At 39.6% G+C, this 16,215-nt stretch overlaps 1 protein-coding gene across 7 annotated transcripts in view; it reads left to right on the forward strand.

Annotated features, from left to right (window-relative positions):
- Positions 1 to 16,215, forward strand: part of SCAPER (S-phase cyclin A associated protein in the ER) — a 134,175-nt gene that overhangs the window by 109,599 nt on the left and 8,361 nt on the right. For all 7 annotated transcript variants that reach the window (XM_042474251.1, XM_042474252.1, XM_042474248.1 and 4 more), the window contains 2 exons: positions 2,942 to 3,179; positions 8,058 to 8,207. In XM_042474251.1, coding sequence (XP_042330185.1) covers positions 2,942 to 3,179; positions 8,058 to 8,207 — 388 coding nt within the window. The remainder of the gene's footprint in view (positions 1 to 2,941; positions 3,180 to 8,057; positions 8,208 to 16,215) is intronic.

Here is a 16,215-nt window from a genome sequence, read left to right on the forward strand (position 1 = left end):
GTATTATTAAAAGGGGTATTAAGTGTATTATTAAAAAGATGATTAAAGCTCTGTGCTGTGTCTTAAAGAGAAAAGTTCAGTTTTTTACTTTTTTGGAGATTGCCACCTCTGGATTTGCGCAATATAAATTTTCAAAGCTGCTGCGCATAGTTCTGCTTGCCAGATGGACAAACGTATGTGGTTTAAAAAACAAATCTGAGTGAAACAAGTTGCATGGTTCAGGATTTGTAGTCTATCGGACTACTTAAGAAATAGCTGACCTTGTTAGTTAAGAAAATTAACTAAAAATTCAATAAATTCTGTTTTCATTTAGTCAGTTCACTGCAATGGTATTTCTATATGTCTGTTTTGATGTTTTACGGCTAATATAGGAAAGTTATTGATCCTGATTTTAATCTGCTCATTTTTTTAGTTTTAATCTTATTTTTTTCATTACCAAAACCTCTGAATATTTACCAAAAAACCCTCCAAGTTCTAATTCAGTGAAATAAAATTAGAGCGTACATTCCAGTATATCGCCAAAGGGCTGACCTGCACCAACACTGATATAATAAATAAGCCCTCTTTCCTCAGTGTATCCATTTTGGTTATTTCAGGCATATTAGCCAGGTATTCCTGAACAGTTGGTATTTTTGTAACTTTCCAGTCTCAACCCAACACATTCTTTGCAGGACTGAAAAACTGGCCTCCACTTTGTGCAAGGGAACCTAGAGCCATTAATCTTTCACGTGCAATTTGCCAGTAGCTTCCACGCATGTATTTTCAGGCTTGGAACATCTTGTCTTACTGCAGTTGGGACCGAGGACCTGTTTTTCAAAGCTGTGAGAACCTGTAAAGTCAAAAGATAGCGGTTTCTTACACACCCTGGATGAAGATGTTAAATAGTATAACAGACACAAGTATTACAGGCTGTGGCCCTTCTTGGAGAGCATCCAAAGGCTGCTGGAGTTACTGGGAAGCAATCCAAAACTGTCAGGAAACTTCATATTGAGTCTTGAAAAACCTTTGCACCCATGACTGAAAAACAGACTAACAGACTGCAGAGTAGAATATACTTACTCATTGTGCAAAGACAAAAATAAAAATTAAATAAAATTCCACAAACAGTATATACATCTGTTTGTCCGTCTAGATATTTAAGAGCGAACACATTTTGTCCCCATTCTGTCATACTGTCAAACACTGGGACACATGTTGATTCCTTGTCAGTAGCCAATTAACCTAGAGGTTGAATAATGTTGCCTGTCTATCGGTGGAATATGCTAGGAATTTTTCTGTGTGTGAAAAGAAAAGGTCAGGTCAAAAGGATGCAATGGGATATAGGCTGCTTTGTATTGTACTTTATTGCAGTAATTAAGATAATGCCTGTTTTGGCTGCTGGGTGGCAAATAAAATATAAGCCGTTTGCTTCGGTACTGATTGTTCTGCTCACTTCTGCCAACAGACAGCAGCCTATTCAGCAAATGTTGAGAACTCCAGGCAAGAACATAAAGAGTAGTGAAAAACCAAAATATCCTTCCATTTCCCTGCTGCCATACAGATCAGTCCTTACAGGAAAATATGAACAACCCACTTGGCTATTTTATGCATCAAAGGAAAGCAATGGCAAACCTTGCTCTAAATAAACCTTGCTGAGAAAATCCTATAAGAATGTTAACTTGAGTGCGCATAACAACAGGAAGATCGTATACCATGCCTAACATGGCATCTGTAATATTAACATGTTTGTTGAAGGCGAGGGGGGCTGCAGTCCTTTTGGACCTGTTTCAGCAGTCGTTCTGAAATTAGCTGTCGATGGTACACATTAGGAAGATAAGTGGAGTGCATGGTTTAACAACTATTAGTATTGGGTGCAATCCAGAGAGAAGCTAAATCCCACTGAAAACCACAGGATTTAAGCATGGCAAGCGCTATTGCATTCCTATTACTTTGACCAGTCTGGTTAAATTCATGGCTTCCTCTTGTGGCACACGGGATTCTGTGTGGTCTATAGATTGCCAGTATTGCCCTACTTAATTTGGATATCTTGCACTTTTTGCATAACCCCAGGGTCCCCAGGAGGGATGCTTCATGAAGCCCTGTGCCCTCGCCGTTTCCTTTTCTTTATTTTTTAATTTTTAAAAATATTTAAACCAGGTGTACTGCTAAAAAATGAAGTCCTGGCCTCCAGCCCACCATATTTATTGTATGAGTGGGAATACGTAGGTTTAAGTCTGGGAACAGAGTGTCCTGAGCTTCTCAGAATGAGAGGAGACAAGTGGGACAGTATTCCTTTTGTTGTTTTGTGCTGTCAAGTCAGCTTTGAATTATGGTGACCCTATTCCTTAGGCTTCCACAAAGTAAGAGCCCCCTTTTTTTCAGTTCCTTGGTGTACCATTTACTCCTATCCCAACTTTGTAGTCTTGCTTACACATGTCCCTTCTGGGGGAAAACAGCAAGACACCTGATATCGTATTTGCCCTTGGCCTCATAAACCATATAGGCAGCCCTGGGAGTATCTCCCAACCTTGGTTGTTCTGTTAAATAATAATAATAATAATAATAATAATAATAATAATAATAATAAATTTTTATCCCGCCTCTCCGACAGGATCGGATAGGATATGTGCCTTATTAAAAATGAGAATTGTCATCATGTTTCTTAATAGCAGTCCCAACCATTTCGTCTGTGAGAGTTGTTATCTCTAGTATGCAGTCCAGTAACAATCTTGTTTGGTTTTTAATCAACACCTGTTAAATTAATACAAGATTAGAGGAACTTTTGATCAGTGTCTTTGGTCTAAGAGGCTTGCTGATGAATCTACAGTTACCTGACTTGAGCATTGTGTTTTTAGCAAAAACAAGGTGGGTAACAACTGTGATCATAAGAATATTTAACAGCTGTGATCATAAAGATATTTAACAACTTACATGGCAATCCCTCCATTGCTTTCTTTGACAGGTCTTGGAACATATTTGATGAATCCCGTCAGGATCCCACAGGACTAACAGCCACTCTTGAGGCTACGGATCTGGTGGGAGTCTTGCACATGCTGTACTGTATTCTTTTCCACGGCACAATCACAGACCTGAGCACTTCTAGCCCGAAAGAGAGTTATGCAGAGAATACTGTCCTAGTAGCTCTTCAAAGTATACGCTTCTTCAACAGTTTTGCTGCCCTCAATCTGCAAGCTTTCCAGGTAATATTTTTCGACCCCAACTACCCACCTGCACACTTCATACACACCCTGGGATGGTTCAAACACCAAACAGTGGCTTGGCATTACATGGACAAACACTAAGGAACCTTACCTTTAGAGGACCTCTTCTTCACATTAAGGATATAAATCCTCAACTGTTTTGTGCTTGTGTTTAGGGATCAGTAATTCAGATAGTTTTCGCCCCACTGCAGGAACAGATTAACTTCCTTATATTCAAATGTCCCAAGTGTTGTGGAGGAGTTATTCTGCATATTCTACACAGAATAATTCCTCTGCAACACTTCAGGCCATTTGAACTCAGGGAGAAAACTGCACAGGATTCTCTCTGTGGGGTTTCCCAACTGTTGGGGCATTTATTTTTCAATCTGGGAACAAACAATACCAAGTATTCTTTCCATCTGTTTCATATGCACAAGTTCCATGTCTCCTTGGTGTGTGTTTGTCCCCAAACCCAAGATTTGGAATTAGGGTTTGATCCAGATTCTGTCTGCTCATTCACCTAATGCTCATTCTTCATCTGGCTTTTCTGTCTGAACTGCAGCCATTCACTGCCACAAGATTGTGAGTTCAATCCCAGGGACTCCAGAGTCGACTCAGCTGGGCATCTTTCTGAGGTCACTAAAATGAATACCCAGCTTGTTGGAAGCATTTAGCTTACCCATTGTAAATGGCTTAGGGAGTGCTTAAGTGCACTGATAAACGCTATAGAAGATGTACTTGCTATTGCTATTGCTGCCACACACATGCTGCTGAAAATTGGAACATAACTTGTTACTTGTTCTATCTTGGCTCAAAGCCCAGAAAATTTAGGCAGAGTTTTCCTGACTCCTTCTCCCATTTTTTAGCCTCTTAAAAACTGTTTCTTAGGATCAAAGAAGCTGCCTGGAATGGAGTGCAATGTGTTGCTGGCAGCACTTTTGAAGAAGACTTTCATTCCTCCCATTCAACAGTGGAGTACACTACCTCCGAGTGTGGTGGGGTCTCCTTCTTTGGAGATTTTTAAATAGAGGCTGGATGGCCATCTGTCGAGAGGGTTTTGTTGTATATTTCTGTATGTTACAAAAGACTGAATGGCCCTTTTTATCTCTTCCAACTCTATGATGCTACCATCTCCTGTCACATACATCCTTTGGATCCCGGCACTTGTATCCAAGTCTGGGTAGAAATTTTATAGTCAGGGGGAAGGGGGGGGGGGGGGGGGGGGGGTTGTAAATATATCTCTTTTAAGGCTCTCTCGAGCTTATTGTTTTAAGTCACTAAAGTTGAAACTATACCCCAACTGAATGTTTCAAGTCACACATTTATAGAACATTATTTTAGAGTTTTTAAAAGCAACAAGATCTCTTTCAATTCAGCAAAGGGTATTTTTACTTTCTATTTTTCTCTTCCTTCTTCTTTGGGGTGGTGGTGTAGGGGAGATGGTCCAGCAGTTGGGGCATGCAAATATTTCCCCAAAAGTCAAGTATAGGACAATAGGCTTGTGAAAATTCCCCTAAGCACAAATAATCCCCAGGTCCATAGGTACATTTATCTTGAGGGACTGGACCATTAGAAGGTGTCAAGAAGAAGCAATGCAGGATATACTGAACTGCCATTAAAACTGGCTAAAGAGGAAATACATTGTTTTCTTGAAAAATGGCTTTTAACGTTTATATACAAACTTCGGTGCCCCCTGGCCTGTTGTTATCAGCGGAGGGTAAACATGGGATACTTGGTTTGGAGCATTAGGGAACATGTGCTGTGAGAGAAAAAGGACTGGATCCAAGAAGATGTCATCACATGATATTCAGTAGCAAATATATTGGGAGTCGCAGGCCTTGCAGAATCCAGTGCAACTCCCATTTTAAGAAATGGAAGGCACTGTGTGCACATGTTCCACTTTAGAAATTAGAAACATTACTTTTCTGGATTATTGCTCTCAAAATTGCCCATGCTGGCCAAGAGTTATAAAACATAACATTTGGCATCTTGTTGGTGTCTTGTAGAACAGTATAAATTCTCTTATGCAAGTGAGTAAGGCCAATGGGTTGAAGAGTACAAAGGAAAAGTTAAACATGTACCATTTGGCATTGTTGCACATTGTGTGTTGCACATCATTGTGAATTGTGTCTTGGTTGTCTGGTTGCTTATCAAAACACATTGCACATAATTTGCAATATTGCAATTACATAATGAGGTGGCTTAGCACAACCAAAGCTTAACTTTTCCAGGCCAACATTTCCAGGCTTCAGTTTCAATGATGTCTGCATAGACATTCTTCAAGTGTTTCGTATCTCTGTGGAGAATGTGGAGAACATGATTTCTCAATGCATAGACAGTGTTCGTCCCAGTGCCATTGACTAAAAGGAAAGGTGGACATCAGTGATCTCATTTAATAGTCTTATTCTTTCATTTATTTTTAGTACTTTCATTCATTTTTAGTACTTTTAATGTTTGCTAGTCCTGTTTGTTTAGTGCTGTTTGACTTCTGCCTTTGTAGTGGAAAGGCAGGGTAAGCAATTTAATAGATAGATGATAGAGCTGGAAGATCATTCATGGTTCATATAGTCCCTACTGTTCTGCTGATGCAGTACTCCTACTGTTACAGCATGCCAGATAAGTGTGCATCCAGCCTTTGCTTAAAGAGTCTACCACTTTCTTGGAAGCATGTTCCACTCAGTTCATACTGTCAGGAATTTCTTCATAATCTTTAGTTCAGGGGACAAGGACTGTGTTTCCTTCGACATCCCAAACCCTCAACCCAATTTTTATTTTTTTTCAGGCACTTTTTCACCCAGAAACCTCCTAACAGCTTAAAACTGCTGCAAAATGCAGTGCCTTGGCCTCCACCAAACCTCTAGACTCCCTACAGGTACCTTTGAACCCCTAGGGAAAAAATTAAAAATCAGGTGGAAAGAAACTGGAGAGTGACATAGCATCACTTCTGGTTGCATCGGCACACCATGCAGCCCTCTGTGGGGATGCTTGTGTGAAAATTGGTCCCTACCCCTCTGTTTTAGTCCAAATTGTTCTCCTTTTGACCTGAAACCATTGGTTCACATCCTAGTCACATGACGGATAATGAAAATGATCCTTTTCACATTTTAAAACAGATCTGGATGGTGGGAAGCAGCTGTAGGGGGGGTCCAGCATTGCATTGAATGTGGGACTGGTATGCATCTGCTCTTCCTTCTAGGTTTAACCCATCTGTTTTGGACCAACTTGTAAGACAAGGAGCCAAGAAAACGTAAATGACGGTTATTTTCCCACAGGCCTGTAGAGTTGTTTCAGCCAAGCCAGTAGACTTTGATGTTCATTCCTCATGCATCACTTTCCCCCCCTTTGACCCTGTGTCGCTTTTTCTGGCTGACATGTTTATTAAATAGAGGCTGTGAGCTGCGCAGATAAAGTGGACGTCTCCCGGATCTCTCCGCTGTAATCAGCTTTGCCCGATTTCTCCTCCCACGGCCAACAAACATGTAAAAACCTTGCAGCTAGTAAGGGTTTTTGCCTTTTGATGATACTTGCCAAATAATTATTTGAATGCTATTACTTGTTGCAAGTTGATGTCTGAGCAAAGGAAAGATTGCAGAATCATTAGAGAAAGGGGGGCAGTCCTTGGGGATTTAGGAGACTGCTTGGCAGTGGTCCTCTGCCCATGCAGACTCCTCCAAGGATGAAACAGCCACTGCCAAGTTTACAGAAGCAGTTGCAACCCATCTGTCAACCAGTGCTCCAGCAGTATGAGCCCTTTATATGTGGAATTGTAGACTTTGGTGGGGTGAGAGGTTGAGGTCCAAGGAGCTGCTCCGGCAATAGTCCAGCCCCAGAGCCATAGCTGGTTGCTCCAGTGTTTGCAGACTAGCAGCGCTTGCTCTTGTGTTTGAGATGCTGACCATAGAAGGTGGAGCCAGATAAACAATTAAGAAGCAGGCTCTTTAAGATGACGTTAATAAATCATCCATTCATCCATCATCTGGTGCTTTATAGAGTACAGGAGCAGCTGCTTCTAGGAGGTTATAGTCTAAAAGTATTAGAGAGGCAACACAGAAGGAAAAGAAGAAACACTCAGGATGTGGTTAAAAAGGAAGATGCATATTTAGTTTAGTTACATATATTTAATTCATCATTAGAGAACCTCAAACTCTGGGGCCAGGTCCTAAATTCCCAACCCAGCTCTCTGGGGTATCTCAGTTGGCCATGTTCCTTTCCGCATGACAACACCTCTTAATGGTTTACAAATTTTTCTGTGTTTTCCCCCTCCATCCCAAAATTGAAATGCCTCTTCTAAGGGTTAGGTACTAAGATCATACAAAATATGCTGGCATTTTTTTTACTGATCCTTTTACTTTTGACCTCACCAACCACTGGAAGGTGGTTATTAAGAATGTCCTCTGAAATGGAATTTGGCCTAAAGTTTGAAAGTAGGGATACAAAAATATTCAAAACTATTCCCCCAAAATTGTTAAAATATGTTACTCAGTTGTCAAGAGACTGTAATAAGAATCATGGACTAACAATTGTTGCAGTTTAGGATTTATTCTGTGTAAAATGTTCACGTACTTGTTTTGCACAAGAAACACAATTTTCTGTGCAGGAAATAATATTTCTATATCTATAGTTGGCCCTCTGTATTCACAGATTTTTTATCCATGAATTCCACCATCAATAGTTTGAAAATGTTTTTAAAAACACAGTATATAAATTTCAAACAGAAAACTCTGCTTTTACCATTTTATATGAGGGGCGCTATTTTACTATGTCATTTTATTTAATGGAACTGGAGCATCCATCATGTGATTTTTCAACAGCATTTTCATTGGTTCCATTTGGGATCTGCAGATGTAGCAATTATGAGTCTCTCTCTTTGTTTCACAGTCTGTTGTTGGCGCTGAAGGATTGTCCCTTGCATTCCGGCACATTATAAGCTCTTTGTTGTGGCACTGTTCTCAGCATACCTGTGAGGCACTACTACATGAAGTCATTGTGTGTGTTGGCTATTTCACTGTAAACCACCTGGATAATCAGGTAAGAGCATCATTCCAAAGACTGCCTTACACCTGAATTGCCAAAGGGGGGCCTTTTTGTTCTTACCAAGGCATTCCTTCTGGAAAAGATGCAACAAAGAGCCTGATTTTTTTTTTCCTTTGACAGCTGTTGCAAAAATATCAATATTTGCTTACTTGGAGATTGATTTTACCCTATGGTCTTTCCATCAGTGGTCCCTGGAACCCTAGGCTTCCATGAGAGGTTGCTACAGGTTACATGAGAGATAGTGATTGGGAAAATAACAATTTGTTTGAATTGTGGGTACAATGATATTTAGGTAGGGGACTGAGATCCTCAGACTTGAAAATTATTTCAAGGGTTCATCCAGAGTAAAAAAGTTGAGAAAGGCTACTCTACCCAAATCAATATGACACGTTCCAGATAAATAAATAAATAAATAAAGGTTTAATAATAATAATAATAATAATAATAATAATAATAATAATAATAATAGTGGTTAGAAGTTAGTTATTAGAATTAGTTACTGGTTATAAGAGTTATTTGCTTCCCAAAGGGTGACATGTTCATATCGAGAGTATTACTGGATAGATACAATCACCAGTGAATTTAATTCATTGTTGATTGTCAGTCTTACATTTAAGCCCAACTTTTCAGGTGTGGGTCTACTAGAGACATTTGGGATTGAATCTGGAACCTTTGGGATTGAACCTGGGATATATAAAGAATATCTTCTACTCAGCTTAAACACTACAGCCTTCTCCATCTTTATAACAGTGCAGACCCTGTATTTCTTTGGCTGCAAACCCTACAAATGAGGACTCAAGCTAGAGGTTTCTTGGGCCATGGGGAGAAACGATATTTGGAATATGAAACCAAATCTAACTCCAGTGAAGCAGAGGTCCAAAACACCCAATGAGCCTCTGCCATTTCAAATTTTCTTCAGGGGTTTTGATAATGCATTCATCTTGCAGTCCCAAGAATTAGGCTCTTTGGATTCCCATTATAGATGCAACTGGCCTGGTTGGCATACAGAAGTGCCAGTGAATGTTGCTCTCCTTTCCATTTCCAGGTTAACAATCTTTTCATTTTTATTTTTTTGGCACAGATTTAGAGCCAGATGTGACCCATTAGGAAATGCTGAGTGGTATAAGTGTGCCAGGAGCAGCGTACAATGGCGATCCCTAAGACATGCCCATTAGCTGCCCAGCACTGCTGCCACTTGCACCCAGGGGCAAAGTGCTGGTGCACTTGTGGGCAGGCAGCCTGCCATCCTGGCAGGTGGCCTTTGGTAATGCAGCCAAGATGCAAAATTCAGAGTTTTGTCTGAGGGTATTCCAGACAGCAGTGCTGCAGTGGCTTTCAGTTTGTACCACACTGGTAGCTATGTGCCATCACTTCATGTTTTTTTTTTAATGATGATCAGAGATTGCTAAAACAGTATGGACATGAAACAAACATGAAATATTATTTTGGTGCTTCCATATATTGGCACATCATAGCTATGCAGACATTATATGTTGGCTTATTTAGGATGGTTGCTGTTCCTTTCCAATGAACTGTGAATCTATGGCTTAACCTTAGTACTGTACATTTATAGTTCTATATAGATTTATTAACAGAAGCATGAATTGGATTATGTTTCTTCGCTGGTATAATAATAGGAAGTAGCAAAATGTAAAACAACTGCTGTGAGCACACCTTGAATAGGAAGCAGGATTAAAAACCCATTTGGATAAGCAAACTCTGCCAATACTTCAATTTTTAACACTGGCAATTTCTTCTAGCCAATTTTCCCAGCTAAAAAAGACCTTGAACCTAAATCCTTCCTTCTCTCTAAATGATAGGATGTAGAGCCTTGTATACCATGGTACAAATGCACCCATAGACACACACAGAGACATGGTTCCCCTATGGTTGGCACACTAACCCTACCTATGAATTGGCAGGATCCTCACAATTAGAGGTATTGACTTAACAGGTCCCACAATACCATCGATGGGCGCATAAGGTGGAATGATGTAATAAGAATAATGCTCTTGCCCTTGCATAAGCCAATCAGGGGCTTATGGTTGGATTATAGTTTCTAATTAAAAATATTGCCGTTAATTAACAAACTCCTTGCATCTTGTGACACTTTTGGTTTTCTCATCCCTCTCCGATCTAATTAATGAACCCAATTAGCATGTGTTGCCAAATGTTGAGCTCATTTGCATTTTATATTGGATAATTGAATGTGGCCTGATAATTAAATTAACATGAATGACAGATGAGTTGGCTTTGTCCACATAATTGTACCGGGAATTTAAGTAGCAAGAAAGAAGAGGAAACTTTTACATATTTATTGTTGCAAGCGAGTATTTTTAATTTGGCAGATTTTAGTGGATTGAAGTACCCAGACCTATGATCTCCCATTACAGGGTACAGAAATGACTGGCACTGTTCATTTGTCCCATGGTGTCCTAAAACATAAATCTAATGTCAGCCTCGTATTTCTTTCCTTTTTTGTCAATCTGACCCACCTGAAACCAAATTTGGAATTATAATACAGGGACTTTATAATTCTGAGTCATATATTGGACACAGGTTTGCACAGAATTGTGGCTTGGGTAGAAGATTTTTTTAACTGCATCCCTCTATACTTAACATATTGAATGGCACACAATAAACGTTCAGATAAAATGTAAGCATTCTGAAGCAGTAGCTGCTGAATTCAGTGACTTTGCGGAGATCAAACTTAATCCCAAACTGCAGCTGAACATTTTTCAAAAGATAAAATGAAACAAAATCCATTTTTAAAACTAGAATTACAACTGGACATTTTGGTAGCATTCCTGTGTGATGGAAATATTTGTTAAGAGCTCTCTTTTCATAGAAACTCATTGTAGCTTTTAATAGAGATTTGTCCATGTCAAAAACTGTGGTCTTGTAGAGCAGATGGCATTCCATTAGCGCGTATTATGAGCCTTGAACACTAGATATTTTAATGCTAAAGAGATTCTAGATGTGTTGCATGATCCCATCTTTGCTTTCTGTTCCTCAAGACAAGCCCGTCGATCCATTACTTTCAAAGTTATTCCAACCTCAAAGAGCTGAGGATTTAACACAAAATCATCAATGACATGATGCACAGAGCAGTCATCTTTTCTGACTAATGCTGGATAAATCCATCCATCTTTGCGGTTCTTTCTTCAATTTCTGGTGCCACTTTGGATTGAATTAGAATTATTTATCTTATTCTGATGAATTCCTTGAGGGCTAGAGGCTAAGCAAAACTTCCTCCTTTGACTTACCTAGGACCACTTGGCTCTTTCCATTCCATATTTGCTTCCATTAACAGCCATTAATCTTGGCTGCAGTAAGAGGAGAGACAAAACCATAATGTCTTCTCTGTTGGCTTGCTTAGGACGAGGTACCATTTTGTTCCTCACCTTCCCTTCTTTATTAACAGTTATACCTGACCATTATACAATCGTCTGAAAGAACTGAAACTTGAATGTGCTACTTTTCCTTCACAGACCCCTTTTTTCAAGTCTTCTTTCCTTAGATGCAAGACCTGATTATAAATTATAGGATGGAGCCATGTCAGTCGAAGTGGTGTCAAATTGCTTAACTCTGCAATGTAGACGCAGACTCTGAATGTCATCTGCTTCTACCCCTTGTAAGAGCCTGCAGATTTAAATTGATTCCATACATTCAAAAAGGTGGCAGAATGTCTGTTTTAACCTATATAATAATAATAATAATAATAATAATAATAATAATAATAATAATAATAATAATTTTTATTTATATGTCCCACCTCTTCCAAGGATCAAAGCGGGATTACATCCTTAAAATAATACAATCTCCATTTAAGGATTTTAGTTCCTTAAAATCTCCAAACATACATGTTTATATATGTTCACTGCTTTTGCTCATTTGTTGTTGTCGTGTGCCTTCACGTCTTATGGCAACCCTAAGATGAACCTATACCTTTCTTAAAAGTTTTAATTTTGAGAGATGGATACAAGGATGCATTCATTTCAGTCTGGCTTGTGCCATTCAAACTAAGTAGAAGTGATAATTTGGTGGAATAAAATTACAGTCAGCTCTTCTTATATACGGATTTTTTATATAGGGATTCAAGCATCCACAGTTTAAAAATGCCCCCCAAAATTATAAATTTCAAATATCAAACCTTGATTTTCCATTTTGTATAAGAGACACCATTTTGCTATGTCATTATATTTAATGGGACTTGAGCATCCATGGATTTTGTTATCCACGGGGGGATCTTGGAACCAAGCCCCAGTGTATAACAAGGGTCCACTATATACCAAATTGTCCTGTTCAATATTGCAAGTCCAATTCGCAGTATTGTCACCCATGCTGTAGACAAAAGAAACACACACAAAAAAGTCAAAGTCATTCTGATGGTGCAACTAAAGAAATGAGAAGGTAAAGAACTTGACCCAGACCATGACATGCCCTTCTGATTAAAAGCTTATAGCCTGGGATTTGTTCATAGAGTAGTGAAGAAATAATGCAGATCTGACTTGAGAGAAAGAGACCTGGTGAACACTATGCTTCCTAAGGAATTCTTCCTTTTTTACAGTTACAAATGGCCTCACATAAACTCAAGCAATTGTTAAGTGGAGGATTGCAACAGACCCAGTGCCCCTTTTGGGGACAGTAGTACCATGAAAGTCTGCATACGTCTGAAATTGAATTCCGGTTGCTTGGTTGCTTTGAAACTATTAAAGCCCTTTCTGTAGTCAGTAAGAAGCCAGCGTCCTTACGCTCCACATTGGGAGTTCAGCAGACCAAGTGTTTCTAATGATCATGTTCCGATTTGTACAACAGGTTTTGTGAGTGGCAGTTGTGGCCTTTTAGATCCATTAGCTTTTTAGCCTAAGCATTCCTGGGAGACTTGCATCTGGATGGGGAATAAATAGCTGAGAAAGAGCACAGTCAAGTAGAAGGGAGTGTTTTTGCACTTTACTTAACACAGAATTCAACTTTTGCTGCAGAGACTATATTTCTGTAGTCAGATCATTCCCCCACGAATTAATGGTATGTATCACATATAATGTCTCTAGAATAGCTTGCAGCAGTGGTGCCCTGTGCTGGCACAGAGATGAAAAATAAGGTTTATAATTCCATATAGAGGAATCTTCCAAGTGTAGGAGGGAGCATCCTATAAACTGCTTTGAGTGCATTTTTAGGGGAATGCCTGAGTGTCAGCTTTGTAAATTAATAATTATGAAACAGAATGAAAATTCTAAGATATTGGTGGAAATCTTTTTAACAATATCACGTATTCCAAAATAAAACCAGTTCCTATTCTCAAAATGTGTTGTGCTCTTCTCTGAACATTATATTACGAAATGCATACATTTGGGTAGACTGTTCTGTTCTCTTTTTGTTTATATATTTCTGTTTCTCTACTGTCTCACAATATAACAGTGACTATCATGTGTATCAGGTTCCAGAAGGGCCTTTTCTACCCCATCTTATATAAACATAAGTAAACATTGATTGAGAGTCCCTGCATGGAAGGGGGTTGGACTGGATGGCCTTTGCTGTCTATTCCAACTCTATGATTCTATGAAGTAGACTTGTGAGTGGGTCTGACAGAAATGTACCATGATATCTCTAGTAATGTAAGACTTTAAATGTTAGTTTAAATTTTTCTAAGCCATCCTGAGACTTCAAGAAAAGGCAGGCAAACAAGCTTAACACACATGCACTCTAAAACGTCAACGCAGAGGAGACGAAAGGGTGGGGAGTGGCAGAAATGTTAAAAGAAGTAGGGCTTCATAAGGAAGAATCTTTATTTAGATTTCTGTATTTAAAGTGTGTTGGGCAGAAGCCTGTCCTTGGTAGCAGTGCCCTCATGAGTGCACCTATGAGAACAGCATGGATTGAAAACTAGACTATGGCTCTGGAGACCAGGGTCTGAATCTCCACTAGAGCATGGAAACCTACTTGGCAACCTTGGGACCCTCTCTCATCCTCAGAGAGAGACAAAGGCAAACCCCTCTGAATAAATCTTGCCAAGAAAACCTCATGATAGAGTCGCCTTAGGGTCACCTTAAGTTGGAAACGACTTGAAGGCAAGCAACAACAACGAGAAGTACAGATAGTGGATGTAGTGATCATTGATGATTTAGAAACATTCCCAGAATGAGACACTAGTCACTTTAGGAAATGGCTGTGTGTGGTTTGTGTGGGGGAAAGACATCTTGAAATTGACTTGGTAGATTTAAGATATGTTTCTGCAACTTGTCTTTATGGATCCAAGAGTATTAGAGTGGCTTTCAAAAACCCCAGTTCTCTTACACAGATATCTTCCCATTAGTGTGGTGAATAAGAAGTGTTCAACTTGCCTCACTAGCACAAAGGCTAACAGTGGGATTTATTTTATTTTTTGTATCTAAATTTTTATACCTTGCCCTATATCTGAGAATCTCAAGAGAGCTTGCAATAAAATGAATCCGAACAGGAGTGACCCAGAGATTAGTGTAGTCACTGCTCCAGTATGATCATGACATTTCACATTCTTGGAAAGGGAGAGGAGTTAGACCAGAGTCATACATCCTCCGTGGGACCCGGCGGACCCATTAAAGGAAATATCAGCTGTAAGGTAGTCCACGGAGGGGCTCAAGCATTGGCCAAAAAGCAATCCGCTAAGTCTGCTGGGCCTCATTCTTTCCAACTGAATCAGCAGTTCCTCCCTCCCTCCTGAATCATATCCTAAAATCCTTCTTCAGGAACTGGGAAACGTTCTGAAGCAGGATTTGGGACTCACAGAGGGCTGCAGCCAATATTTATTTATGTATGTATTTTAACTTATCCCCCCCCCCCCCGCCTTCCTTCCAGCACAGGATCCAAGGTGGCATACAACCTCTTAAAAGCACAATACAATTTTTACAACTCTTCATACAAAAGCTAAAACACAAACCAGTTTTCTGTTTAAAATCACAAGTTAAAAGCAGCATTAAAATATGCTTAAAACATAATAAAATAAAAACACTAAACACACACACACACACCCATTCAAGGTCTTAACTACTGCAACACACTAAAAACCAAAAACTTCCTTAAATAAGGCTTTACCCTGCCAGCAGAAATTTCTATAACCTGGGAGCAGCCACCAAGAAGACTTACTCTTGTGTCTCCAGACCTGCTTGGGATGGTGGTGGACCAAGAGAAAGGCTTTCCCTGCATATTTTAGAGCAAGGGCAAACTGATAAAAAAGGAGGAGAGTAAGAAGATCCTGATTCTGCTTGCGCTGGATATGGAAGAACACCATCAGATATGGGAAAACTCCTTAGGTTCTTGGACATGGGTATCAATCGGCGGGACTAGTCTATGCAGAATGGCACCCTAACCACCTTATTTTATTGATGTGGAGAGATCTTGACACTAAACTGAAAGAAAGAAGCATGAGCTTTCTTAGACTAAATTCTACTTCCTCAGATGGGTATTTCATTGAGTGAGAAGTTAAATTAGAGTTTGTAGAGCTTTCCTTGGTGTGTAATATTATGATTTTTGTTACGAAAATAGAGCCGTATTTTTCATCTCCAGAATGTGGCGGATATACTTTTCTTATGCTTTTCTGCTAAGGACTGGTAATGTCTGTTGTAACTGAAAGCTGTAACTGAAAGTCAGTTTGCAAGTGCATTTTTGTGCCATGAACAATAAGCAAGAGCCAACTGTTTTTAGATCCAAGGGCTGCTCACTCCCACGCCACCTGCACACCCTGGCACGAAATAAGGGAGCTTCGTTGTTTCCTTTTGTTGTTTGTCAAGGTTGTTCACCCATTGTTTTCTTAAAAGAAGGATGCACTGATGAGTTGTAGCAGGGAGACAGAGTACATACAGTAATCAATGGATCCGGATCATTGTTGTTGTTGTTGGCTGTCCTCAAGTCAACCTCAACTCATGACAGCCCATGAATGAGACACCTCCAAACCCCCCTGTCCTCAGCCGCTGTGTTCAGGTCCTTCGATCCATCAAGAGAGGCGGGAAAACATAAATAAAAC

This window comes from Sceloporus undulatus, chromosome 6, assembly GCF_019175285.1.
Source record: "Sceloporus undulatus isolate JIND9_A2432 ecotype Alabama chromosome 6, SceUnd_v1.1, whole genome shotgun sequence".
NCBI lineage: Eukaryota > Metazoa > Chordata > Lepidosauria > Squamata > Phrynosomatidae > Sceloporus > Sceloporus undulatus.